The 26,579-nt window shown below is 44.4% G+C and overlaps 2 protein-coding genes across 2 annotated transcripts; one reads left to right on the top strand and one right to left on the bottom strand.

The window, feature by feature from the left end:
- Positions 1 to 7,159: 7,159 nt before the first annotated feature.
- LOC122483290 (NADH dehydrogenase [ubiquinone] 1 subunit C2) lies at positions 7,160 to 16,533 on the top strand. The gene is made up of 3 exons (XM_043580132.1): positions 7,160 to 7,499; positions 13,808 to 13,951; positions 16,350 to 16,533. Exons 1-3 carry the CDS (start codon positions 7,331 to 7,333, stop codon positions 16,397 to 16,399), a joined length of 363 nt encoding a protein of 120 aa, XP_043436067.1. The 5' UTR covers positions 7,160 to 7,330; the 3' UTR covers positions 16,400 to 16,533.
- Positions 16,534 to 18,214: 1,681 nt separating this feature from the next.
- On the bottom strand, positions 18,215 to 20,739 carry LOC122483291 (thyroid hormone responsive). Its single transcript, XM_043580133.1, has 2 exons — positions 20,206 to 20,739; positions 18,215 to 18,679 (listed from the first exon to the last, which is right to left on the bottom strand). The coding sequence occupies exon 1, from the start codon at positions 20,693 to 20,695 to the stop codon at positions 20,225 to 20,227; it is 471 nt and encodes a 156-aa protein (XP_043436068.1). The 5' UTR covers positions 20,696 to 20,739; the 3' UTR covers positions 18,215 to 18,679; positions 20,206 to 20,224.
- Positions 20,740 to 26,579: the final 5,840 nt, after the last annotated feature.

Consider the following 26,579-nt stretch of genomic DNA (forward strand, 5'->3'; position numbering starts at 1 on the left):
GCCGGGGGTGAATACTTAATGAACTGGTTTGGCCTGTCAGCATATCAACGCTTGCGTTGAGTTAAGGACATCTTGTACAGTTCATTTATTCTAACAGCAAGCTCTGCAGTTTTGATAAGGCTGCCACTTCTTAAACTTTCGTCATATGAACAAACTTAAGTGGTTTTTGCAGCCTGGCCATGTCCTCTCCCTTCTAGAAGAGTCCTTCACACACACTTTTTATCCACGACCCCAGTTTGCCGAATATCTGCTGCACATTCAAATTCAGCCGACGTTTATCTAGCCAACACCAGGACCTTTCACACGTTTTATTTACCCCTTATCCTCTAAGAAGATCAAAGTCCAAGTCAATGCTGCTCCCTTTCATCCATTCTGCTTCCTGTCTCTCGGCTGACTTTCCTACCCTGTCATGTGATTGTACGTACTTCATCAAAATTAAACTTAACTGCTACCCTATGTATGAATATGCAGGTAGTATGGTGTAGTGATTACGAATAGGAGCCCCAGAGTCACACAGCCTGATCTTAAATCCTGCCTCCATCATTTTTTTATCTGCAGCCAGGTTATGTAGCCATCCTTTGCCTCAATCTCCTTGTCTCTAAAATGATTACAAAAAATTTAGAATGCTGCCTGACACATGAATGTGCAATAAATATCACTTGATATTTTTATGAATCCTTTCCTCTGCCTCAACCTTCTCTCCCCATGCCCCAGAACTGAGTACCCTCACCATGTGTGAGCTCCCATGCTGGGGAGTCTACATCTAATATTAATTCTTTTATCTTTTTTCCCCAGGAGGTACTAGCAGTTTGAGAGCAGAGACCACACTTGTCTTAATAGCCCCAGTTTTTGGCACAGTTGAATGAATGAAGCACACCGCACAGGCCATAAATCTAAGTGTTTACTAATACCAGCATTAATGCAAGACTCAGTGTAGTTCACATCTTGGCCAATTGATGTGCAAGCAAAAAAAAAAAAAAAAAAAAAGAAAGAAAGAAATTAGAAGTTGAATTTAGATGCATATCAACAAGGCCAAATTTAATCGTACTTTGTAGATTGTTCTGTGATGCCAGAACTGGAAGAGCCTATGTGGTGCAGAGATTTCCAGAATGTTCCGAAGAGCATGGGATGTTCCTGAGAGTTGCCTCAGAGGCTCTGGGCCCTGTCCCATCTTCCACCAAAGCAAATATGCTTTAATCTATTTCATATATTGGGCTTTGCATAAATTTTTGTTTGACAAAGAGTTCCAAGTCCAAATACAGTTTCTTTAAATCAACTCAGCCTCAAGGGGCACCTGGTAGCTCAGTTGGTGGAGCCTCCAACTCTTGATTTTGGCTCAGGTCATGGTCTCCCGGTTCATGGGATTGATTGAGCCCCATGGCAGTGTCCTCACTGACAGCGCAGAGCCTGCTTGGGATTTTCTCTCTCTCCTCTCTGCCCCTTCCCCTGCTTGTGCTCTCTCAAAAGAAATAAACATTTAAAAAATAAAATAAAGCAACCTCTTACGTTACCAGGAGGGAAACTGCTCCAGAGACAGGAATATCTTGTTGGTGCCACACAGACTCAAACCCACACTCCTGCCTATGGCCCAGGACTCTCCCAAGTACCATACTTCGTATTCATATATTTAAACTTTGCAAGATGTGGCTGGCTTTCAATAACAAATTTCTAGGTTTCAGCAGTTCCTAAGTAAACCAAAGTGCTGTTCAAAATGTTTTGAAATCTAGAATTAAGTAAAGTCAAGAACAAGCTAAGGTTACCGTCAAAATTTAAATAGGGTATATAAATAACTCCTTTTTTACCTCTTGTTTAATTTATATGCAGTGTGCCAAGCTTTAAGAAGATAAAAGAAAAGAAAGATGGGAGGGACTTGGTACTGTTGCTCCCAGTATCTTTACCCAAGCAGGGGGGTAGAGCCAGAACCAGCAGGGAGCTACCAGGAAGATGCACTGCCTTTCCAGCCTGAAACTGCTATGGTGTCCTTGTTAATCACCACCTGAAGCTACTCTTTCTGAAGGAAGCACTTCAGTGTCAGCGAACTGCCCCCTACATACAGTCTATGTGGCTGTTATGCAGCTAATGGAGCAGGAAAGCATTCCAATAAAATATGGCCTTTGAAAAACTACTCTTGAGTAGTTTGATGAAATTACATTTCCATCATGATTGTGGTAAAAAGCAAATCTTTTGACCCCTCTATCTCATTTCTGGTGCTCCAAGGAAACAGACTACTGTGCTGATGGCAGCTGAGATTAGAGCAAACCTATAAACCTCAAAAACTTGAGTCAGTACAGCCGTTAGTATCTCATAATGAAGTCCCATATTCAGCATGCCCGTTTAATAGAAAGATCGATAAATGTACCAATTTTTCTGTTTTGGTCCCAGGAGTCAGAAATAAAAACAATAGGGGCACCTGGGTGGCTCAGTCAGTTAAGTGTCTGACTTTGGCTCAGGTCATGATCTCATGGTTCGTGAGTTTGAGCCCCACATTAGGCTCCATTCTAACAGTGTGGAGCCTGTTTGGGATTCTCTCTCTCTCCCTCTCTCTCTGCCCCTCCCCCACTCATGCTCACTCTCTCAAAATAAATAAACTATAAAAAATATTTAAAACAAAAAACAATACGCCTATTTCCTATGAAAAGGACAGGACCTGAAATATACCTATGTACAGAATCACAGAACTCTAGAATCCTAGAAAGGCTCTCAGATGATTACTTGGCACATTTTTAACAGTTTTCTTGACAATAAATAGTCGGTGTGGAAGTGTTCACCACGTCATAAAACAGCCCCTCCCATATTCCTTAGGGCATTTAATGCTGAATTAATATTTTTCTTCCTCTGACTTTTACTAGTTAGTCTCTGGCGGAGTACATAATGAGGTCCTATTCCCATTTATGACAGCCTTTCAAGTGATATACAAAAGGAAAATCCCATATTGTGTCCTCTTTTGTTGAGTGCCAAGTACTCTTCTAGGCATTACCTCTTTTACCCTTCCTAAAACTTTGGAAATCAAATTCATTTATTATTCCTTTAAAAAAAATATTCACAGGAGCACCTGGGTGGCTTAGTCAGTTAAGTGTTCAACTCTTAATTTCGGCTCAGATCATGATCTCACGGTTGGTGAGATTGAGTCCTGTGTTGGGCTCTAGGTGGACAGTGAGGAGCCTGCTTGGGATTCTCTCTCCCTCTCTCTCTGCTTCTCCCCCATGCATGCGAATGCTTGTGTTCTCTCTCACGCTCGCTCTCTCTCTGTCTCTCAAAATAAAAATAAACTTTAAAAAATTACAAAAAACATACTCACTGAATTCCTACTGAGTATTTTGTACTATGCTAGGTGCTAGAGATCAAAAGGTAAACAGAGACATATTCCTGCCTTCAAGGAGTTTATATTCTAGTGACTGGAGAGTCCTGAAAGCCAGAAAGAGTGGCATGAGCTGAAGTTGGAGAAGTAGGCAAGGCCCAAGTCATGCAGGGTCTTTTAGGCCATTGTAAAGAAATGAAATTTTATTTTGAGTACAATGAGAACGAAAGGGTTTAAAAATTTCTGAATTGATTTTCATGTACATGGAGCAAAATTCAAAAAGTCCCCAGCCACCCAGTTCCCCTACCAACAGGGCAACCATTGCCATCAATATCTTATATCATTGCAGAGACACCAGACATATCTGTATGTTTATAAACACACAAACGATACCATTCCACACACTGTTATGACCTTGCTTTTTCTTCCTTAATGTATTTTGGAGTTCCTTCCATTATAGGTATATATAGAATTCCATCATGCTTTTTTAACAGCTGCATAATATCTGTATCTGTTATCTATTGCTGTGTGACAAACTCTGTGGCTGAAAAAGCGCATCTCTTATCTCAAAATTGTAGGTCAGGAATCCAGGCTCAAGCTTATCTGGTTCTCTGCTTTGGGGTCTCTCACAGGCTCCAGTGACACCTTGGAGCTATGTTCTCATCTCAGGGTTTGACTGGGGACAGATCTGTTTTCATGCTCACACAGTTGTTGGCAGAATGCAGTTCTTTGTGGGTTGTAGAACTGATGACCTCAGTTTCTTGCTGACTGTTGGGTAGAGGCTACCCTCAGTTCCTTGCGGTGTAAGCCTCCCCATAAGGTAACTCACAACAGAGCAGCAGACTTCATCAAAGTCAGCAAGGGAGAGAGTCTGCTAGCAAGACAGATGTATGTTATGTGATGTAATCATGGAAGTGACCTCTTGCCACCTTTGCCCCATTCTGTATATTAGAAGGAAGTCCACATGTCCCACCTACACTAAAGGGGAGGGGATTACACTGGGCTTGAGTACCAGGAGGCAGAGATAATTGGGGGCCATTTTCAAGTCTGTCCATTAAGGTATCCATTGTATAGATGGACCATAATTTATTTAACAAGTTTCCTCTCAATGGACCTTTGTTTCCAGTATACTTTATTCTGCACATGCGCTAGGATTGCACATGTTATAGGATTAAATTTCTAGAAGTGGTTTCTGGGTTGAAAGCTATGTGCATTTAAAAATTGGTCGAATATTAGGGGCATCTGGGTGGCTCAGTAGGTTAAGCGTCCGACTTCGGCTCAGGTCATGATCTCAGTGAGTTCGAGCCCCACATCGGGCTCCATGCTGACAGCTTGGAGCCTGTAGCCTGCTTTGGATTCTGTGTCTCCCTCTCTCTGCTCCTCCCCTGCTTGCACTCTGTCTCTCTCTCTCTCAAAAAAATAAATAAACATTTAAAAAATTTTTAAGGAAAAAGATTATTTAAAAAAAGATTAGATTGACAAATTTTACTACATCAGAAATTTTATTTAAAAAATGTTTTTAAGTTTATTAATTTTTGAGAGAGTCAGAGTGTGAGCAAGGCGGGGGGCAGGGTGGGGCCCGCAGAGAGAGACACACACACAGAATCCGAAGCAGGCTCCAGGGTCTGAGCTGTCAGCACAGAGCCCGATGCAGGGCTCGAACTCACAAACTGTGAGATCATGACCCAAGCTGAATTTGGATGCTTAATCGACTGAGCCACCCAGGCACCCCTACTATATCAGATTTTTAACTCCTGTGACTTCTAGCCTTATAAACAAAGTTACAAGACAAACAACAGATTAAGGAAGAGTATTTTATAACATATATAGGAAAGGATTCATATTACCTCACACAAGAAGTTTCTACAAATCATTTTTAAAAAGACAACTCCAGGGGACATCTGGGTGACTCAGTCCATTAAATGTCCCACTCTTCATTTCAGCTCAGGTCATAATCTCACGGTTCATGAAATCGAGCCCTGCATCAGGCTCTATACTGACAGCATGGAGTCTGCTTGAGATTCTCTCGCCCTCTGCCCCTCCCCCACTTATTCTCTCTCTTTCTCAGTCTCTCTCTCTCTCTCTCTCTCCCATTCTGTCTCTCAAAAATAAACAAATAAACTTAAAAAAAAAAAAGAAGAAGACAATCCTAGGGGTGCCTGGCTGGCTCAGTTGGTGGAGACTGTGGCTCTTGATCTCAGGTTGTGAGTTCAAGCCCCATGTTGGATGCAGAGAGTGCTTAAAAATAAACTCTTAATAAAAAAGAAAGACAACTCTAAAGAAAATAAGCAAAGTATATGAACAAGCAACAAAACAGAAGGAAACTCAAATGGAAAATAACTATTTTCATTGGATAATAGGGAAATGCAAATTAAAACAACAATGAATTATACTATTTGGGTAAAAAAACATAACAAACACACATAACATGATATTAAATATATGTAAAAATGTAAAAAGTGAATTGGAAGTATATATACTAAACTCATGACAGTGGTTCTCTGGGGAAGAAGAGAGAGGGGACTTAAGCTTTATTTATAGTGTTTTATTTCCCTTAAAAAAAGGTTAAAAATAAATATGACAAAACATTAATGGTTGTGAATTCTGAGTGGTAGAATATGGTTATTTGTTATCTTGTCCCAGATTGGACTTAGATCGAGATGGAGAGTCACACACTCGAAAAATGTGGGGGAGAAGAAGGTGTAAATATCATTTAAATATTTTTAAGTGTTTGCCTAAGAGTTCATTTAGTATTCAAAATTTACACAATCTTGCTATGGGAAATTTTAAGTGGTTTCCCTTCTTTTGATGTAGTTTTAAAAATAAACACTGAGGTTTTCTTAAAAATTGTAAAACAGCTTTATTATATGTCATTCTATTTCCATAGGACTGATTTCCAGCTCTGTAATTACTGGATCAAAGAGCGTGAAACTTTGAAACATTTGCTGCTTTCCAGGCAACTCCCAATATACATTACCTAGGGAAATCCTAACTTGAAATATTATAGATCTGGGAGTGATTTTTATGAGACACAAAAGGTCCATCCTTTATTTAATCATTCTTAACTGATATTTAATTCTTCCACTTTGGAGCTCAATACCTCTGATACGTATACTTTTGCATTAATCTCTGGTTTAATCAGCATTTATCTAGGTAAAATGTTGACCTCACTAATGAATGAACACGAAAAGAAGACATTGTCACTCAAATCAGGAAGGGTTTTCGAAAGAGAGCTGTTCAAAAGTAGAAGCTCCCCATTACTGGAGGTAGGGAAGCAAAGACTTGGCAATTACTTGGCAGAATGTTATAAATTCCTTCTTTCATTCTTCAAACCTGTGGGGAACACCTTTTCCTTGAGCTACGTGCAAGGACGTAAAGACTCAGAGGTGAAAATTTTTAGGGTGCTGCCACCCAAGCTGACTTTCAAGAGTTTGGCTAAATGATCCAATCCTGATGTTCTCTGAATTCTTTGTTGCTGGCTGGATCTTAATTTTAGGCTTTGGAAGGTGTGCCTGTGAACAACGGGAAATTCAGCAAATGAAACTAGCTTTTATGATTTTGATTAATTACGTTTCTTAGAACGATCCGTCAAACCTACTTGTGGGTGTTGGATACAAAGATCAATTCGGCCTGAAGGACCATTCAGGGGAGGGGGAAAGAGAGGCAATTCGGGCAGGGGGCGTCGAGAGCAAAAAAAAAAAAAAAAAAAAGCAGTATCTACTAGTCTCTGAGCTCTGCTCATTTGGTGTACCCTAGACCCCGCGGTACCAAGCCCAGGAAACCCTACCCGCCAGCATCAGCGCCGGCGGGAGGGCAAGCAGCACCGGCCATTTGATAACCCGGAACTTCGTGTGCGGGGTCCCTGCAGCAGCGCGCACGGGGAAGCGTATGGGCGCTGTACCGCCCTGCGCCATGCCCTTCAGCCGGGCTCTCGGAGGAGAAAGCTCGCGGCTTGGGCCGAGGCGGTGGTCCTGGTGGTTTTCTTTATAGTTGGCGGTCCGAGGCTAGGCCTCCAGTGGGAACGGCATCACCATGATGAGCGGACGGCCGGGCCGAGTGCCCTTACAGTTCCTGCCGGATGAAGCCCGGAGCCTCCCACCGCCCAAGCTGACCGACCCGAGACTCGTCTACATGGGTTTCTTGGGCTACTGCTCCGGCCTGATTGATAACGCGATCCGGCGAAGGCCGGTGGTGACTGCCGGTGAGGGCTGCGCGGGCGGGATCGGCTGGGAGGAGAGGGGGTCTCAGGGCTGTGGGTTGGTTCCTCCATAGGCTGCCCAAGGTCCTTTCGCTTTTCCGGGCCTTTTCACCTAACAGGCCCCGCCTCGCCTCCCTGGGGCATCCGTGTCCCGGGAGCTCTTCAGAACCCGATAGGGCCAAAGTGTTACTTGGCACTTAACAATTGAGGGCAATGAAACCCAAGGCCCCACAGTGAGTCTGTGAAGAACCCAGGATTGAACTGCCAGGTCCTCAATGAGGAAATTGAGCTTCAGAGGGGTTAATGCAACTTGCCCAAGGTCATATGGTTGTTAGGTAGCCTGTTTTTAATTTTTTTTAATGTTTATTTATTTTTCAGAGAGAGAGAGAGAGAGAGACAGCGAGACAGCAGGGGGGAGGGCAGAGAGAGAGGGAGACACAGAATCTAAAGCAGGCTCCAGGTTCCGGGGTGTCGGCACAGAGCCTGCTATGGGGGCTCGAACCCAGGAACGGGGAGATCATGACCTGAGCCGAAGCCGGACCCTTAACCCACTGAGCCACCCAGGCGCTCCTAAGTAGCCTGTTTTTAGACCTCAAGTCTGTATTTGAAAGTAGTGCTTTTCAAACTTAATGTACATACTGGTACCCTGGGGATCTTTTTAAAATGCGGATTCTGATTTATCAAGTCTGGAGAGAAGCGTGATGTTTACAAACTCCCAGATACTGTTGATGATACTAGTCTAGAGACCCCCTTTGAGTAGGAGAGGATTAAACCACTGGGCTGTATTTTCTAGTAGCATGTCAGTGGCCTCCTGTCAGATAATGGCTGACACAGTAGCTGGGCAAAGGGCAGTGGATTTCCAAAGGGAAAAGAAGAGGGAAGCTTTGGAAGAGCTGTCTTTTTTAAAATGTTTTTGTTTATTTTTGAAGGAGAGAGAGAAACAGAGCATGAGCAAGGGAAGAACAGAGAGAGAGGGAGACACAGAATTTGAAGCAGGCTCCAGGCTCTAAGCTGTCAGCACAGAACCTGACGTGAGGCTCAAACCCACGAACTGTGAGATCGTGACTCGAGCCGAAGTCAGTTGTTTAACCAACTGAGCCACCCAGGCGCCCCTGGAAGAGGTGTGTTTGAACTTAGCTATGATTTATCGAATTCTAGGAGAGTTTTTCAGGCCTTTGAGAAGCTAGTGGAAGTAAATGGAGGTAAGGGCCTCTGAATGGGGAACAGTTTGATGATTGAGTGTATAGAATAGGATAATGAGGGTAAAAAGGAGATTTAGGTAGATCAGGGCACATTATACTCTAGACAGACAGGAACCTTTTTAGCTTTTGAGAGCTATTGGCAGATGGGGAGTGGAGAGATGCAGTAAGCAGGCCTTGTGTTTTAAGTAGGCTCCATGCCCAACATGGGCCTTGAACTCATGACTGTGACATGAAGAGTCAGATGCTCTACAAACTGAGCCAGCCAGGTCCCCCAGGCCTTGTGTTTTGTTTTGTTTTTTCTTTTAAATGTTTATTTATTTATTTATTTTGAGAGAGAGAGAGCACACGTGAGTGGGGAGGGGCACAGGGGGCATGGAGAGAATACCAAGCGGGTCCTTTGCTGTCAGCATAGAGCCTCACATGGGGCTTGAAATCAGGAACCCTGGAGAACATGACCTGAGCCGAAATGAAGAGTCAGATGCTTATCCCACTGAGCCTCCCAGGGGCACCAGCCCTTGTATTTTAAAAAGAAGGTCATCTTTGGGGCGCCTGGGTGGCGCAGTCGGTTAAGCGTCCGACTTCAGCCAGGTCACGATCTCGCGGTCCGGGAGTTCGAGCCCCACGTCAGGCTCTGGGCTGATGGCTCAGAGCCTGGAGCCTGTTTCCGATTCTGTGTCTCCCTCTCTTTCTGCCCCTCCCCGTTCATGCTCTGTCTCTCTCTGTCCCAAAAAATAAAATAAAAAAAAAAACGTTAAAAAAAAAAAAAAAAAAAAAAAGAAGGTCATCTTTGTCAGTGCAAAGCACTGATTGGAGCTGAGGAACTCAGTTTAGAAGAAAGCTAATACAGTGGTTCAGGCGACCAGGAATCACTTCAGTTGTTCCTCTTTTGGCCACCTTGCAGCTGTATGTCATGCCTGAAGTCCAGCTTTCAGCTCACCAAATCTTAGCGTTTCCAGTGCTCAAATAGTATTGAAATCCCATCTCCCTTAGACATGACCCTCCTCCATCCAAAGGAGTGGGCTTTGTCTACTTCCGCCTCTGGGGAGATGAGGTTTTCTCCCTTTTCATCACCACTCCACATTTGCCCCAGCCTGTCACAGCTGCCCTTTGCAACTCGATGGCCTTGCTCCTCTCTTTCCTATCTGTGTTAGCTTGGACAAGTTACTTGGTCGGGCCATTCAGAGGCAAAATTTCTTCATCTGTAAAATGAGAGTAATTAATCTTTGCATATTTGTTGTGGGAATTAAGTGAGATTCTAGAGATAAAATGCCTGGCTTACAGAAGGTACTAGACAAAGTTTCTATTCCTTAGCTGTTGTTATGCAAACAGTTTACCATATATTTGTTTGTTCAGCATTTACTAAGTTCTTTCTTTGTGCCAGGAAGGGTTACATACCAGGTATATGGGGTGAGGAATACCGTCCCTGCCCTTGAAGAGCTCCTAGTCGAGTCAGACAAGTGAACAGTCCATTATGGGTCTAGGCATGACAGATAATGTGTTTTCATAGAAGTAGGTGAGCAGAGAGCACTTTGGGAGCACAGAGGAGGTACAGATTGGAGAGATACTATTCCAGAGGAAGAACATAGTGGTCAAGAGCACATGATTTTGGGTTTGACACCACTCCATTCTACTAGCCATTCAATTCTGGGGAAGTTACTTATCTCTTTGAGCTTTAGTTTCCTTACATATGAAATAGAGATAATATCTACCTCTGTGTGGCTGTGAGAACTAGATGAGATGATGTATAAAGCCCTTAACCTAGGGCCTAGGGGTTAGAGTTCCTGAGTTCCCCGGGGCTTCCTCGGTCTTGAGAACTTTATTGAAATGGTTCTCAGCAGCATTTACTGAAGCACATTATGTTTGTCTAGTTTAATGACAGTCATATAGCAGTATTCAGTAAGTATTGAATAACTAAATGTATGTAGATTACAAGGAAGTCTAAAACATGGTCCCAGGCCTTGAAAGACTCACAAATCAGACAAGCATATCCATTTAAAAGGCCAAATGGTATAAGTTTATGCATGTTGGGTAACAGCTGTGACAGAGGAGTGGGGAAGGAGAAAGATATGGTGGATTTTCAAACTATAGCCGTGGAAGGTATCTGGCATTCTGTGGGTAGCATTGGAATATTCTGTAAATGAAATCAAATTGTGCAGATCTTTTTCAAGTTAGCAGAAAATATTAAATAGAATTTTTTTCTTGAGCTTTTCTCCCATCGCAAGTTCTAAACCACTGATAGTAGTTACCACTTACCTGCTCTAAATTTATAGTCAGTTGGTATCTAAGTGTCTACCACAAAATTAAATATATTTATTGATTTCTAGTATAATATATCAGTAGTTAATGGTGTTCTGCAAAGAACACCATGGCTTCCAAGTTTAAATTCACTTGGGGAGCCTGGGTGGCTCAGCCGGTTAAGCGTCCGACTTCGGCTCAGGTCATGATCTCGTGGTCCGTGAGCTTGAGCCCTGCATTGGGCTCTGTGCTGACAGCTCAGAGCCTGGAGCCTGCTTCAGATTCTGTCTCCCTCTCTCTGCCACTCCCCCACCCATGCTCTGTCTCTCTATCGCTCTCTCTGAAAAATAAATAAACCTAAAAAAATTTTTTTAATTCACTTAATAAAGGGAAAACGATTGTGGAGGGGTTGTGCATGTGGTGGGAGGGAGGCCACCACTGAGAGGGAGAGAAGAGGTTAAGGAAAGGAGGACTTGGGAAGGGGCCAAACCATGCCCTTGAGGGCTGGGACACTAACATCACCATCTGAAACATTCAGGGAATCTTTTCCTATGAGGAATATATATAAGCATAGAGAGTCTAGGTCTTTGTGTCTGTGTTGTCCAGTGGCATATAGAAGAAGAACTCAGCACACTTTGCTGTATTGCAGGTGGCCCATTAGGGGGAGTGATGGCTGTTTGGGGTCAGGGAGAATGCGAAAGAGCCTGAACCCTGTCCAGTCCCAGATTGTAGTACTATTTTGAATTTTTATTGTTTTACACATTTTTCCAAAAATATTTTTACACGCATTTTCTTTTGGTTTATATAATACTGCCATGAGAACGATAGGATAGGTATCATCTTTGTTTTAGAGGTAGTAAATTGACTTGCCCAAGACCTTTTATCCATTTATTAAATATTAAGTGCTGTCTACGTGCTGGTACACAAAAATGAATTAAACATTGGCTTTGCGGGGTAGTAGATAGAAATAATCTGTATAGCATTTAACATGCTAATAGAGAGGAGTTCACCCTGTTTTAACCCTGTTAAGGAAAATTCTGGATGACTTCTTAGCAGAAGTGATGTCTGAATTGAATCTTGAAGGATGGGGGCAGAGGTTGTCTGGGCAGAGAAATAACCAGTGGGTGGTATGAGGAATTAAAAGCGGTTCAGTATTGGGCGCCTGGGTGTCTCAATCGGTTAAATGTCCTACTTTAGCTCGGGTCCTGTTCTCACAATTCGTGGGTTTAAGCCCTGCTTCATACTCTGTGCTGACAGTTCAGAGCCTGGAGCCTACTTTGGATTCTGTGTCTCCCGCTCTCTCTACCCCTCCCTGCTTGCACTCTGTCTGTCTCTGTCTCTCAAAGAGAAATTAAAAAAAAAAAAAAAATAGTTCAGTATCGGGGTGCCTGGGTGGCTCAGTCAGTTAAGTGTCTGACCCTTGATTTCTGCTCTGGTCACGATCTCATGGTTGGGGAGTTCAAGTCCACATTGGGGTCTGCACTGATAGCAAAGAACTTGCTTGGGATTCTCTCTCTGCCCCTCCCCTGCTCTCTCTCTCTAAAAATTAATTAAAAATAAAAATAGGAGTAGTTCAGTATTGCTGGAACACAATGTGCATATCAGGGAATGTTAGATAAAGATGGAAGAGTCAGTTCATGAAAGACCTGGGAGGTCATTATCTAGGAGTTTGGTCTCCTATTGGGTATAATTGAAGGAGAAAGGGCTGACAAGCTAGGTTTGTATTTTAGTTAAAATTCCTCTAGTGACAGGGTACAGACTGGGATAAGTGCAGAGTAGAAAATGAGATGAAAGGGAGATTGAGTTCCCTGAAGTGAGGCAAGGAAATATTTACAAGGTAGAATTGACAGGACTCAGTGACAGAATGTGGGGAAAGAACATTAAAAAAAAAGGGATGAGTACTATGATTACCCAGGACTTGATTTCCTGGGTGATTGGTCTTACAAAAGGTGATTAGGAAGGAAGGAAGTTCGTTTGGGGATATGCAGGTGAACACACGTGTCAAACATTTGGATATATCTGTTACTCACCTTGGGTATCTGAGTCAGGCATACTTGCAGGTCACTAGAACATGGATGGTAAATAAAACTATAGGAATAAACGAATTCTTCAAAGCAATATATGTGGGATAAGAAGAAGAGGGCTGGGGATAGAATTCTGGGGCATAGCTAGAAAATCAAACCTGTGGTTAGCCTTTTTTAAAAGATGCTTCTGTATATAAAGTTCAGACCTTTGGATCTCCCATTCAGACTTTAAATTTTGGCTTTCTCTAGATCACATGATTTGATCCTCCCCAGTCTCATTATAATAGGATGATTTTTTAAATCTAGTTTTCAAATAGGTACTCATACACATGGTACAAAATTTAGAAGGTAAGAAGAGAATTGATAGTGTTCCTGGCTGCTTTGGTAACCAGTAAATATGCAGATACAAATTGGTGTACGGAGACAAACCAAACTGCTTTCTGAGCATTTATAAAGGACTTCATCTCTGTCACATCACATCCTGAACAGGTCCTGGAATACAAGTTAGTTTAGATCTTCAGGATTTTGTACTTAATCCACCTTTTCCCATAAAGAAATTTATAAAACCTAAATTTGAAAAATCTTGAGTTCGTTTTGCATAAGTGAATAAATGAATGAGTAAATAAATATGGATTCTATTCATAGTTATGTTTGTAGATTTAATGTTGGTTTTCATAATTGATGTCAGGGTCAAGGCTGTTTTTGCAAAAGAGCCATGTAGAAAAACCTTTTTTTTTAAAGAATGGTGGAAGAAATAACAATAAATTACATATCTGAACTGCAAAGCTGTGATTTTAAATACACATTGATGGATTTTTGCTTTCTTTGGAATTTATTGTTTGAATTTCAGGTTTACATCGCCAGCTTCTATATGTTACTTCTTTTGTCTTTATTGGATATTATCTTTTAAAACGTCAAGATTATATGTATGCTGTGAAGGACCATGATATGTTTGCATATGTAAAATCACATCCAGAGGATTTTCCTGAAAAAGGTATTTCATTTATTTATTTGGTTTATTATTTTTTGAAAAAGGTGTTTCAGGGGCGCCTGGGTGGCTCAGTCGGTTAAGCGTCCGACTTTATGATCCCACAGTTCATGGGTTCAAGCCCCGCATCAGGCTCTGTGCTGACAGCTCAAAGCCTGGAGCCTGCTTTGGATTCTGTGTTTCTGTCTCTCTCTGCCCTTCACCTGCTCTCTCGCTCTCTCTCTCTCTCTCTCTCTCTCTCAAAATTAAATAAATAAACATAAAAAAAGAGAAAGGTATTTCAAGTTACCTCTAGTGAACCTCTTTCTTACCCTGTATCATTTGCCCTGGTTAATCTTATACATGCCTGTGGCTTCAGGTACATTCAGTATTCTGTTGACTCTCACATCATTGCCTATGTATTAGGATTCTCTTGAATTTGTATATCCAGTTCCTAGCCGAGTACCTCTGTGTCCCTCAGACAGCAAACAGATTTTATGTCCCCTCTGCCTGTGCAGACCTCTGTTCTATGTTCTGCATCGGTGAGTGGCACTGTTGTCCACCTGGTTACTCCAGCCAGAAGCCTGGGAAGTGTCTTCCAGTCTTTCTGTGACCTCTCATTAGTCCTCAAGTCTTACCATTCTACTTCCTATTTCTCAATCCTAAACTCCCATCTCTCTCCCACTGCCACTACCCCAGTTCACACCCTTATAATCTCTTGCTTGAACTCTTGCACTTGCCTCCAGCACACCTCTGCCTTCAGTCTTACTGAAGATCATGTCTCTGGATAAATGTGGCTATGCATAATAATAGGCATTGCTTACAGTAGCTATCTATTGCCTATCGGACAAAATCCAGACTGTTTAGGAGGGCTTATTTCCCCAGGCTGAGCTAATTGCCTGCTAGAAAGACTTTGCCCATACCTTTTATCTACCACATAACATGTACATGTCTGTCTCCCTCACTAGACTGTAGCTTCATCTTTGTTTCCCCAGCCCTCTAGCATAAAGCCTATACTAGTAAGCAATAAATAATAGCTGATCTGATCTACACAAAAACCTGTCTCACTCCTGTCACTCATCTCCTGCCTTGTCCTGAATCTGCCCTATATCCTGGGTAATGCTCAACTCTGTACCTTCTTGATCGTCCTCTTCCTCCATTTTTACCTGTCCATCTAGCAAATTCCAACCTAAGATTCATCATCTCAAAGAAGCCTTGGCCCAGGTACAGACAGGAATTTCCTCAGTACATTCTACTTACCACTCTTCAACTATGAATATGATTGTAATATAACTGTTGTCTTGTTTGTATTTTAATACATATACATAATACAGATGTACATATATGTGAAGGAATGAATGAACGAGTGTAGAAAAACTTTGAACTTACATAGATTTTAAAGAGATATTTAAATATTTACATATTCACAAAAATGTGTAATATTAAGCATTTAAATTTTATTATACTAAAGGATGGTCTCTAATGTCCTATTTAGCTCTAAAATTTTATTACTCTATTTAATATTCCCATAGCCTTTAATCACATATGTGATGTTCATGGTGGATCAAAAAGGTATAGCTTTCTTTACCAATGAAGAATTCAAAGGCTAGAGTACAAAGCCATGAATAATGAATGTATCAGAGTAGGCAAATGCACGTTAGCATTGGAATCTTGGAAACCGTGATTCCTAACAGACCCAGTGGCAGAGCACTGGTCCCTGGCCTGTGGCTCATTGCCTCCTGTTTATACTAGCTCCCTCTGTCAGTGGGAGCCTGTGTAGCCCTACAGACTCATTCTGTCCCTGAGCAGCATATCAGTGGCAGGTGTGCTGAGAGCCTCTTGCACTGACAGCAGGGACATGGAAAGCTTGACCACCTCGACTCCTGGTCCTGCAGCTGACCTGTGCTCCTCCCTGTTTATTCCTTCCATTACCCCGTCAGCCAGGGCCCCCTGGCAGCGCTCTGTCCCTCTGGGCAGCCATCTGGATGTCACCAGAGTCTTCCAAAGTTACCCTTCATCCAGTGAAACAGTGTCTCAGGGATTGCCAAGCTATGGTTGAAGACAAGAACCTAAGGAAATTCTTAGAGGAGTTTCTGTCTATGAGAATATTAACTGTTAATTTTTCTTTAGGAAATATGATTTTTAAAACATAACTTAAGGGGCTTCTGAGTGGCTTAATTGGTTTAGCATCTGACTTCAGCTCAGGTCATGATCTCACGGTTCCTGGGTTTGAGCCCTACATTTGGGCTCTGTGCTGACAGCTCTAAGCCCAGAGCATCCTCAGATTCTGTGTCTCCCTCTCTCTCTGACCTTCCCCGACTTGTGTTCTGTCTCTCTCAAAAATAAATAAACATAGGAAAAGATTTTTTAATAAAAATAAAACCTAATTTAAAAATATTTTTTTTTGTGATCTTCCTTTTTATAGATAAGAAAACTTATGGTGACTTTCTTGAAGAATTCCATCCAGTGCGTTGAAGTCTCCAAAATGCTTACTTTGGTTTCACTGATACCAGTTATGTCTGAATTTTGTGAAACATGTTTCCATGATACCTGAAGTTTATGTTAATCTGTATGTTAACACTTTGTGATTAAAATGGTCATCATGAACACTCTTGACTCCTTTTTGTCATAAGAAAAATAATTCACTGGAGAATGGTCCGTTTCCATTCACCCAATTTTAAGAAGACATCTGGCAGATTTACAGTGGAGTTTAGGTGGGAGGCCTGGGTGGCTCAGTCAATTAAGCTCAGGGATCCAACTTCAGCTCAGGGATCTGTGGAGAGCTCAGGTCATGTTCTCACAGTTCGTGGGTTCAAGCCCTGCTTCAGGCTCTGTGCTGACAGTTCAGAGCCTGGAACCTGCTTCAGATTCTGTTGTCTCCCTCTCTCCCTCCCCTTCCCCTGCTTGCTTTCTCTCTCTCTCTCTCTCTCTCTCTCTCTCTCTCTCAAAAATCAATAAACATTAAAAAACATTTTTTTTAATAAAATAAAATGGAGTTTAGGGGCACCTGGGTGGTTCAGTCAAGCATTCATGACTTTTGATTTCGGGGCCTGCTTAAGATTCTCTCTGTCTTTCTCTCTCAAATAAAAAATAAAATGAAATTGAGTCGAGTTAGCAAACCAGCCTGTGGGCCAAATGTTGTCTGCTGCCAGAACAGTTTATTGGAATATAGCCATGCTTGTTTGCCTGTCTATGGTTGTTTCCATGCTATAATGACAGAGTTGAGTAGTTGTGACAGACGTTATGGCCTGCAAAAGCTAAACTCTTTAATATACGGCCGGTTACAGAAAAAGCTTACCTGTTCCCAGTGCTGGTAAAAGCAAAATAAAGTAACCCAGATTATGGAGGGTTTTCTGAATTTGCAGAATAATTTGGGCTTGATTCTATAGGTGGTGGGAAGTCACTAAAGGCTTTTTAGTGGAATAGCACAGTCAGGCTTGTATTTCTGAGCTCTCTGCAACAATCAACATAAAGGGTGGTTTAGGAGGAGACTCAAGACCAGAAGAACTGTTGGAACACTGATACTGCAAAGGGGTCTTTGGTTATGATCCAGGGATCACCCAGGAGAAAGTGGGCTCAGTAGCTAACACTGTCTACAGCAGAGCTTGGTGTGATTAAAGGTAAAAACCCCACCTAACTGTAACGAATTTACCCTTTATCACTTCCCAAATCCAAATGTTTATCCAAAATATGTTTGTTTGCAAGCTCAGATTTTATAATCAGATTGGTTTGGGGAGATTAATAAAATTATGTCTCAATACATTGTATCAAATTAAAATGAATATACGCATGTGGTTTCTGGACAAAATCAGATGAGTTCCATCTATTCTCTTGGGTCTCACTTGTTAAAAATGAAATTATGTCTGAGAAATTACTTCAGAACCTAATGAAGATAGGGGCGCCTGGGTGGCTCAGGTCATGATCTCACTGCTCGTGAGCTCAAGCCCCACATCGGGCTCTGTGCTGACAGCTCAGAGCCTGGAGCCTGCTTTGGATTCTGTCTCTGTCTCTCTGCCCCTCCCCTACTCGCTCTCTTCTCTCTCAAATATGAAACAAATTTTTTTTAAGCTAATGAAGATATATATAAGTACAAAGTTTTGGGTTTTTTACTGCTACTGCAATAAATACGTTTACAGTTCACTTGTGGTTGGCAGGTACATGAGTGTGAACCATTCATCCCAAAGGACTTTGCTATGCCTTAGTTCTGGAGGGTAAAAAGCAAGGGCTAGAGCAAATACATGGTAAGGGTGGGAGAAAGTCAACCTATAATAATAGCACTCACATGCCAGGTGCTTTTGATTCATCATCTTTAATTTCCATAACAATCTTGTGAGGTAATACTATCCCATTTTATAGATGAGGAAATTTAGGCTCCGGTGAGTTGAATTAACGTCCAAGATCACATGGTAAATGACTGCCCAGAGAAAGGATGTGAATTTCAGTTGGGTCAGATGCTAAAACCTACGTCCTTTCTGGCATACCACACTGGCCAGGTAATACCTAGCCCCTCATGAAGCACTGGCCACCACCCCAAGCTGCTAAGAGGGTGAGGGGAGCTGTGAATAACAGCAGGCATCCTAAAGGTGGCCTGGTGCCAAGTCCACAAGCTGGTGCTCAGAGCGAGAGAAGCATCCCAGAGAGCCAAGTCGCCTTTGTTCGCTTCCAGCGGCAGGTCCAGGCCTTTCTGGTCTGCGTCAGAGCTAGCGAAGTGTTCCGTGTCCTCATCAGAGTCTGCCCTCTGCCACTTAAAGGGATCTGTGGAGAGCCGAAATTTAAAAAACAGAGTCAGTATAAATTCATACAACGTGCCTATTTAGGTAGGAAAAACAACGCAGCAGCTCATTGCTGTAGGGAAATCTGACAATGCAGTTAGCAGTGTAAGAGTTGGGGTGTCAGAGCTGCGGTAACAGCTAGTTTCACCTCCGCGTTTCACTCACAGGGAAACTGCAAGGCAGACAGGTGAAGTTGCCTGGGGTCATACAGGGTCAGTGGTAGACCCAAGACCAGAGCCCAGATTTTTTAACTTCTGCTGTACCAGATAGCCTCAGGTTACGGTGTGCTCAAACATGGTGCAGAATGGCTGCTCTCGTCTTTGAAGGAGTTGGGTGCGGTTTCTTTTCTATTTTGTTGCTAAAGTTGACACTAACAAATTGGATTTTTGTTCTAGTTTTTTTTTTTTAATGTTTATTTATTTTTGAGACAGAGAGGGACAGAGTGAGATCAGGGAAGGGGCAGAGAGAGAGACACACAGACACAGAATCTGAAGCAGGCTCCAGGCTCTCAGAGCCCGACACGGGGCTCGAACCCATGAACCATGAGAGTTGGAGCCAAAGTTGGAGGCTTAACCAGCTGAGCCACCTAGGTGCCCCTCTTTTGTTTTGTTTTTAATTATAGTTGACACTCATAGAGGGGGTTTCTCTCCAGCCCAGGCTGCAGGGTTTTAAGGTTTTAGGGCAATCCACTAGCACAGAGAAAGGGAACTGGATTTGAGTTAAGCCAGGGTACATTCATTTCCTGAGTAACCTGGGACTCTTTTTACTTCTCAGGCCCCCAGTTTTTTCATCTGTAAAAGGGAATGATAGTTCCATTAGAAAATTGATATGCAAGTGATTTTTTTTTTTAATTTGAGAGAGAGAGCGAGGGAGAGAGTGCCATTGCGGGGAGGGGCTGAGCAAGGGAGAGAGAGAATCCTAAGCAGGCTCCACGCTCACCACGGAGCCCTACATGGGGCTTGGTCCCATGACCCTGGGATCACGAGCTTAGCCAAAATCAAGAGTCAGAGGCTCAACCCACTGAGCCAGCCAGGTGCCCCATATGCAAGTGATTTTTAAACTATAAAACTATTGAAGTGCCAATAGTTGTTTTTACTAAGACTGTTATGATTCAGTGAAGAAACAGAAACCCAGGGAAGTGAGCCAGTGAAACCAAGGCCTTAGTGGTAGAGTCAGAACTTGAACCAGAGTTGCTGACCCAAGCATTCACATACTTGCTAGTAAATGCACCCATGCACAAACACATATATGTGCACACAAGGTATGCATTCACAGGCCACCTTTCTTATCACCATGCAGTTCGTGGCCATTACTTACCAATTCTGGGTCCAGAGAATAAGACAGGCCTGGCCTTGAGCCCTCCCAGGTCCTGGTCTCAATACCCTGCAGTGAGGGTACCTGTCTGAGACCCAGGCTCTCCCTCTCCCACTGGGCTGTGCACTGCTCCAGCTCACCTCCCCTGGAATATCCCTCAATGGACTCTGACACCCACCAATGAGCCACCATTACCTTCCCTAGAGTCTGAGGCCTACTTGGCCTCTCCCGTTATCTCCTGGTATGTCCTTGTCACCTCCTCAGCTTTCAGGGTAAGGTGGGTGAGGATGTGATGAAGGCTGGAAAAGTGCAGGTGGAACTGGGCTTCCAGGTCCAGCTGCCCCAAGATCCTCTCCTCCTCAACCTTCTCTGTCTTTGCAGCTTCATTCTCACCCTCACTGGCCCTGCCATCTGCCACCTTGGACCTCCACTCCTCTCGGGGCAGCAGCCCGTGGTCCACATCCACGCGGATGGCCTTGAGCATGGTGAAGTAGTTGTAGAGATCAGGGGCCCCATCCTGGGCCCGGTGCCCGTGCACATTAAACTGCATGTCCCGCAGGAGGCTGGGGATCATCACCACCTGCTCCATGTTACGCACCACGGCCGAGTACCGGTCCATGACAGTCAGCAAGCAGTTCTTGGGGTAGTGCTTGGTTTGCACCTGCATGATGGCTGCTGTTTCCATGCCGAGTCCAGCAGACTGCCCCAGCACTACGTCGAGACCATTTTTATGTCCGGAGGTGACAGCAGTTTGACAGGATGCCAAAGCCCGCCAGTGGGTCAACACAAACCTGTTTTAGGCCAATCCCAGGGCTTGGGCACCAACGTCTATATCAGGCGATCCATCTGCCCAGAGACAGACCTGCCAGCCCTCTGTCTGTCATTTCAGCACTCTGTGACCGCCTCTGCAAGCACCCGCCTCCTCCTTCACCAGCGCAACTGGCTTGTTAGAGGGAAGCTTTTCTCTTTGGCAACCAGTGTGCTTGACCCCAGGGCAGTCATGAGTTCTTTCGGGTTATCTGAGACCAAGCTGCCTCTTCACTGACTGCCTCCTTTTTTTTTTTTTTTTAATTTTTCTTAACGTTTATTTATTTTTGAGAGACAGAGAAAGAGAGTGGGCAGGGGAGGGGCAGAGAGAAAAGGAGACACAGAATCTGAAGCAGGCTCCAGGCTCTGTGCTGTCAGCACAGAGCCCAACATGAGGCTCAAACCCATGAACCGTGAGATCATGACCTGAGCTGAAGCTGGATGCTTAACCGACTGAGCCACCCAGGCGCCCCTTCACTGCCTGCCTCTTAATGTACAAGTTCACTTCTTTAGCCTGGGGTGCCTCAGCTGCTAAATGAACTAGGGAGGAGGGTCATGAAATGAAACAGCTCGTTATGGGACAAAGAGCACTGACATAGGAGCCAGAAGCCCAATTCTGCAACTTCCCAGCTGCGTTTTCTGGTTGTTTGCTGGCTAACACTTATTGAAAACCTGCTTCACATCAAGTTCTGCGCTAAGTTAAAGTAACTTGCCCATGGCCCCGTTGGAGCTGGGATGGCAGCCCAGGACCACTTCACTCCCACCTCCAGTCAGAGCTCTAGACCCATGTGTGAGGTTGCATAAGTTGTACATGTTAAATGGATCCGTATCCTGATCTGTAAATTTCAGGTGTTGTGATGATTAAATAAGATAAAGCCATTGAAAATGCTCTGTAAACCACAAAGCACAGTTCCCAGGTGCATTATCTGTGCAGATACTAGATGAATGCAGGTCACTGTCAACTGTAACCTACAATTCCAGCAGTTACGATGCTTCCTCTTCACCACCGACCTAGTCCTTTGACCAGCAGTCTTAGAAGACAATAATCTTTTGCAAAACCACGTTATCACAGTTGACACACTGCATTTGCTCTATTATTTATGAGATAATTAGGAAAACTGAGGCCCAGAGAGTGGCTCAAAGTTGTGCAACAAGTAAGTGTCAGAGTCAAGTGGAGAACAAGTCCTTCCAAGTTCTGGTTCAGGCACCTGCTCACAACACCACCTTTGGTGGAAAGATCTGCTAGGTGCTTCTGCCCCAGCAATGGGGAGAGAGGAGGAGAGCATAGGGAGGGGATCTTGTCTCACCTAAGCCACTCTCACCCCTACCTCAGGGCAGGAGTCCCCTCTGCATTCACTTGACTCACTCTCTTGACTCCACTCGCCCATTCCCTACCACTCCCATGGCCAGAGATACAAGAAAGTTCATCTTTATTTCTAAATGAATTCTACCTGCCTTTAGCCCCTCCCATTAAATTAAATTGTAATATTCACCCCATCCCACCCCAAAGTTGCCTGCCTTAACTATGCTTCTGTTAGCACAACAGGGTTGTGTGAAACACCATTTCCCAGTCTTTAACTTGCTCAATCCCCACAGCAGCCCTATGGAGCAGAAAAACATTGGCAGCCCTCTTTTCAGACAAGGAAACAGCTGAAAGGAGGAGGTACTTGTCCAAGGGCTCAAACCTGACAAGATGAGGCTTGGCCCAGCTCTCCAGCCCTCAGAGGAAAACCAAGGTCGGCCCTCTCTCCAAGTGCCCTTCCTGGGCTGGCCATGCACATAGCCACAGGTAACCTGGGGTCATCCTGCGTTAGACAGGTGGCCTTGCTTCTCCAGGGCAGAGAGGACAGCCAAGTCCAGGCCACAGGCTTGCTGTGAAGGGCAAAGCTTCCACTTTAACCTTTTCTGTATCACAGATTGTGGAGTGGAACAGAGAACAGAAGCCAGCTCTTCCTCCCGATGGCTATGTGGCACCGGACTAGTCACCGCTCCTCTCTCAGCCTCAGTTTCCTCCTATGGTGTAATCATGATGACATTGATTGAGGGCTTGCTTTTCTAAGCAAAGTGCTTAGAACAGAACTCAATCCTCCCAGCAATGACATGTGGCAGGAGTTGAGGAAATTGAGGTCTATGGGGGTAAAGTAACCAGCCTACGAATACACATTATTAGTCCTTAAGCAAGGAGGAGTTGAGATGAGTAATAACTCCCACCATGGAGATTACAGATGATATTTATGAAATATCTGGTATATCGCGACCTCAATAAATTTGCACTGCCTCCTGGCATTTCTGTTTTCCTCCTTTCTGTCCTCCCAACCCCTCTTTTATTCCCTCATTCTAGGACTTGCTACATACATTTCCATTCACTGTGCACCTGTCCCAGGGCCCAGTGCTGCAAATGTTCGGTAGATACTAGCTGATTAATGACCATTAGATTCACTTCTTACCGGGCGTCTGGATGGCTCAGTCAGTTAAGCGTCTGACTTTTGCTCAGGTCATGATCTCACAGTTTGTGAGTTTGAGCCCTCACGTCAGGCTCTGTGCTGACAGCTCAGAGCCTGGAACCTGCTTCAGATTCTGTGTCTCCCTCTCTCTCTCTCTCTCTCTCTCTCCCCCTCCCCCTGCTTGTGTGTGTGTGTGTATGTGTGTGTGTGTGTGTGTGCGTGTGCATGCTCTCTCTCAAAGATAAATAAATAAACGTAAAATTAAATAAATAAATAAATAAAAGATTCACTTCTTGATACATTCTAGTGCCTTTGGTCATAATGTCCAGTCGCCTTGAAAAACAGCGTCCCTGGCTTGGCAGGAGGCAGTCGTGAGGACTCTGGCTGGTGAGGGAGCCTGAGCATCTGCAGCTACTGCTGGTGCTAACATTGAGACTCTTTTCCAGAACTGCTCCTCAGGGAAGGAGGGACGTGACATACTCCTGTTCTGACAGTCTTCATTGTCCAGGTTGCTCTCCCCATACTTTACTGCAAACTAAACTCTTAGCAAGACACACGGGCCCAAAATTACCTCCACCAGTCAGAGGGGTAAAGAATTTGCATAAAACTGTTTCCTACACTATGAGTAGAGAAAAGCAAGTTTTCTAAATTAATAGAGTAAGTGAAAGAATTTAATTTTAACAGGGTACTTAAGTAAATATTTGATTAACTCATTTCCAGCCCTAAAAGTTTTTTTTTTTTTTTTTACCTTCATTGGGAAAACCATTCTTTAAATGTTTTCTCCTCAGAAAAATGGGCTTCCTTTGTAATCGAACATCCAAGATGGCTGAGCAGCGGGTACAGCCAAAGACCACGAGCCTGGACACTGTAGTTCGGGTTTGGGGCTGCTGCCAGGCCCACTTGCAAGCAGGCACCCTGCACCCTGGGGTCCGCGGTTGTAAAATGAAGGGATGGGAGGTCTCTGAAGGGAAGACCCTTTCAGCCCTAATTGTGTAACTTCTTCTGAACCCATGTCCAGGTCCCTAAGGGCATTACCCTGCCTTAGTTCTTGTGTTTTGAACCTAGCCCTGGAAAACATGATGTGGACAGGGCTGGGGGAGCTGACCCTGGCATGGTGGGCAGGCCAGAAGTGCCCTGCAAGTGGCCTGGGGCCGACCAAGGCCTCCCTGGGCCTCCTCCCATCTATTCAACTAGGGGGCCGATCTTTGTTAGAGCCTCTCCAGCTCAGACTTTGAGGGAGTCCACCTGAGCACAGGGCCCCCGTGCCCTTCTGTGTCATTCTGCCTCTGCCGTTTGTGTCCCAATCCCATGTTGGGCCAGTCTGTTCCCAGATGTGTTCCTGGACCTGGCCCAGAGGGACCGAGTGAGTGCCACGTGTGTGAGTGAGCAAATGGGTGTTAGTGAAAAAGGGAGAAAGTGAACAAATTGGTAATTAGGAGAATAAAAGGGCCACGTGAGTGAGTAAGTGCAGACCATACGAGGAGCCCTGGGAAGGAGGACACGGCCGGTGTCCAAACAGCAGGCTACAAACTGAGGCTGCCTCCAGGTCTGCCTGGCAGATGGAACGCCCTGGATGAAATATTGCTGAATTAGCGGCTGCCCAGCGTCTCCGATTAGAAGACAGAGAGACGGGATCTGAGGGGATAGGCTGAACTCAGACAAGTTCTAGGAGTGAGGAGGGGAAAGGAGGAAGACAGGAAAGAAGGGACGTGGGCTCTTTTCAGGGGATTTAGTAGGGCAGGAGAGGTGGTTCTGATTCAGCCAGGTCCACTGGACTCAGGTGTCCTTGCTCTCAAGATGCCACATCCCAGGGCTGGGAGATTATCTGGTCCAGCTGGGCCACTGCAGGTAAGGAGGTCCTGGCCATGGAGAGGACAAAGGTAGCAGAAGCTGGACTAGATCTCAAGTGTCACTGAGTTTCCCCAGTCTTCCTTTCTCCCCCCACCTTCCCCCACTCTCAGGTGGGGAAACTGAGGCTGAGTGAGGCACTTCACTGGCATGGCCTCTGCAAAGCTGACAGTGGCCTCATCCTCAAGGTATCTGAATGCCCCAAGTTGGATAAACTGATATGGCCCCAGATGGTCGGGTCAAGGCCCCCAAGGGCCAGGCCAGGAACACCATGTGAATGTGGTACAAGGGGTAAGATGATGAGGTTGTGCTCTGGGACTGCCAGTGTCCAAGTAACCCTGGCTGCACTTCAGCCCATGCAGCTACAGAATGGACTCAGACTATGGTTGCGACAACTTTTCTTAGGTTGATGGTTTTTTAAAGTTTATTTATTTATTGAGCAATTTCTGCCCCCAACGTGTGGCTTGAACTCATGACCCCGAGACCAAGAGTCGCATGCTCCTCCGACTGAGCCAGTCAGGCACCCCCAAGTTTCCTAGTTTTAAAAATGACTCTTTTTTGTAAGTTTATTTATTTTGAGAGAGAACACGCTCAAAGGGGAAGGGCAGAAAGAGAGAGAGAGAGAGAGAGAGAGAGAGAATTCCAAGCAGGCTCTGCACTGAGTGCGGAGCCTGACGTGGAGCTCGAACCCATGAACTGGGAGATCATGACCTGAGCCAAAACCAAGAGTTGGACGCTTAACTGACTAAGCCACCCAGGTACCCCCAAAATGACTTTTATACGCTCATCATCATCATCATCATCTGATATCTATGGGCCTCAGGCTGCTTTTCTTTACACTGTTACTTCAGTCCTGACCTATGGGGGAACACATGGGGTCAAGAGTCAAGAACTTTTCTACGCCCCTACTCCCAGTACTTGAACCCCTCTGTTGTGCTCCTATTCTCTGGGGTGCCACAGGGAGGCAGGAGAAAGCAGTTGGTTCCTGCTTTCCAGAACCTGGCTCCCTCTGTCACTCAGGGGACCTCATATATTGAGAGCTTATTCTGCTCGCACTGTGCTGGGCCTGGGGATATAGCAAGGCACAAAGCAGACACAGCACTCACTCAGGCACTTTATATCTACTGGGGAGAAAGCCACAAAGAACATATGCACAGATAAATATAATACTACATTGTGACATGTACTAGAAATAAAATAACTAAAATAATGAGCTAGAGCCTTGCTACTTAGTACAAGTGTGGTCTGCAGACCAGCAGCATCTAACCACCAGGGAAGGGAGTTCATCAGAAATGCAGATTCTCAGGGCCTCCCCAGGACCTATTGGATGAGAAACTGCATTTCAGCAAGATCCCCCAGGGATGTGTGTGGCCAGGGAGTCAAGCATTCACTCCAAACACGGTTATTACCCTGAGGAAGAAGAAATATCTATGCTGGGACCTGAATATTCTCAGCTTCTGGAGGATCTAT

This window comes from Prionailurus bengalensis, chromosome D1, assembly GCF_016509475.1.
Source record: "Prionailurus bengalensis isolate Pbe53 chromosome D1, Fcat_Pben_1.1_paternal_pri, whole genome shotgun sequence".
Taxonomy (NCBI): domain Eukaryota; kingdom Metazoa; phylum Chordata; class Mammalia; order Carnivora; family Felidae; genus Prionailurus; species Prionailurus bengalensis.

Excerpts from the sequence above, each read along its gene's own strand:
- LOC122483290 (XM_043580132.1), top strand. The coding sequence starts at position 7,331 with ATGATGAGCGGACGGCCGGGCCGAGTGCCCTTACAGTTCCTGCCGGAT. Across the intron at positions 7,500-13,807 it reads AAGGCCGGTGGTGACTGCCG|GTTTACATCGCCAGCTTCTA; the intron begins GTGAGGGCTGCG and ends TTTGAATTTCAG. Across the intron at positions 13,952-16,349 it reads AGAGGATTTTCCTGAAAAAG|ATAAGAAAACTTATGGTGAC; the intron begins GTATTTCATTTA and ends TCCTTTTTATAG.
- LOC122483291 (XM_043580133.1), bottom strand. The coding sequence starts at position 20,695 with ATGGAAACAGCAGCCATCATGCAGGTGCAAACCAAGCACTACCCCAAG.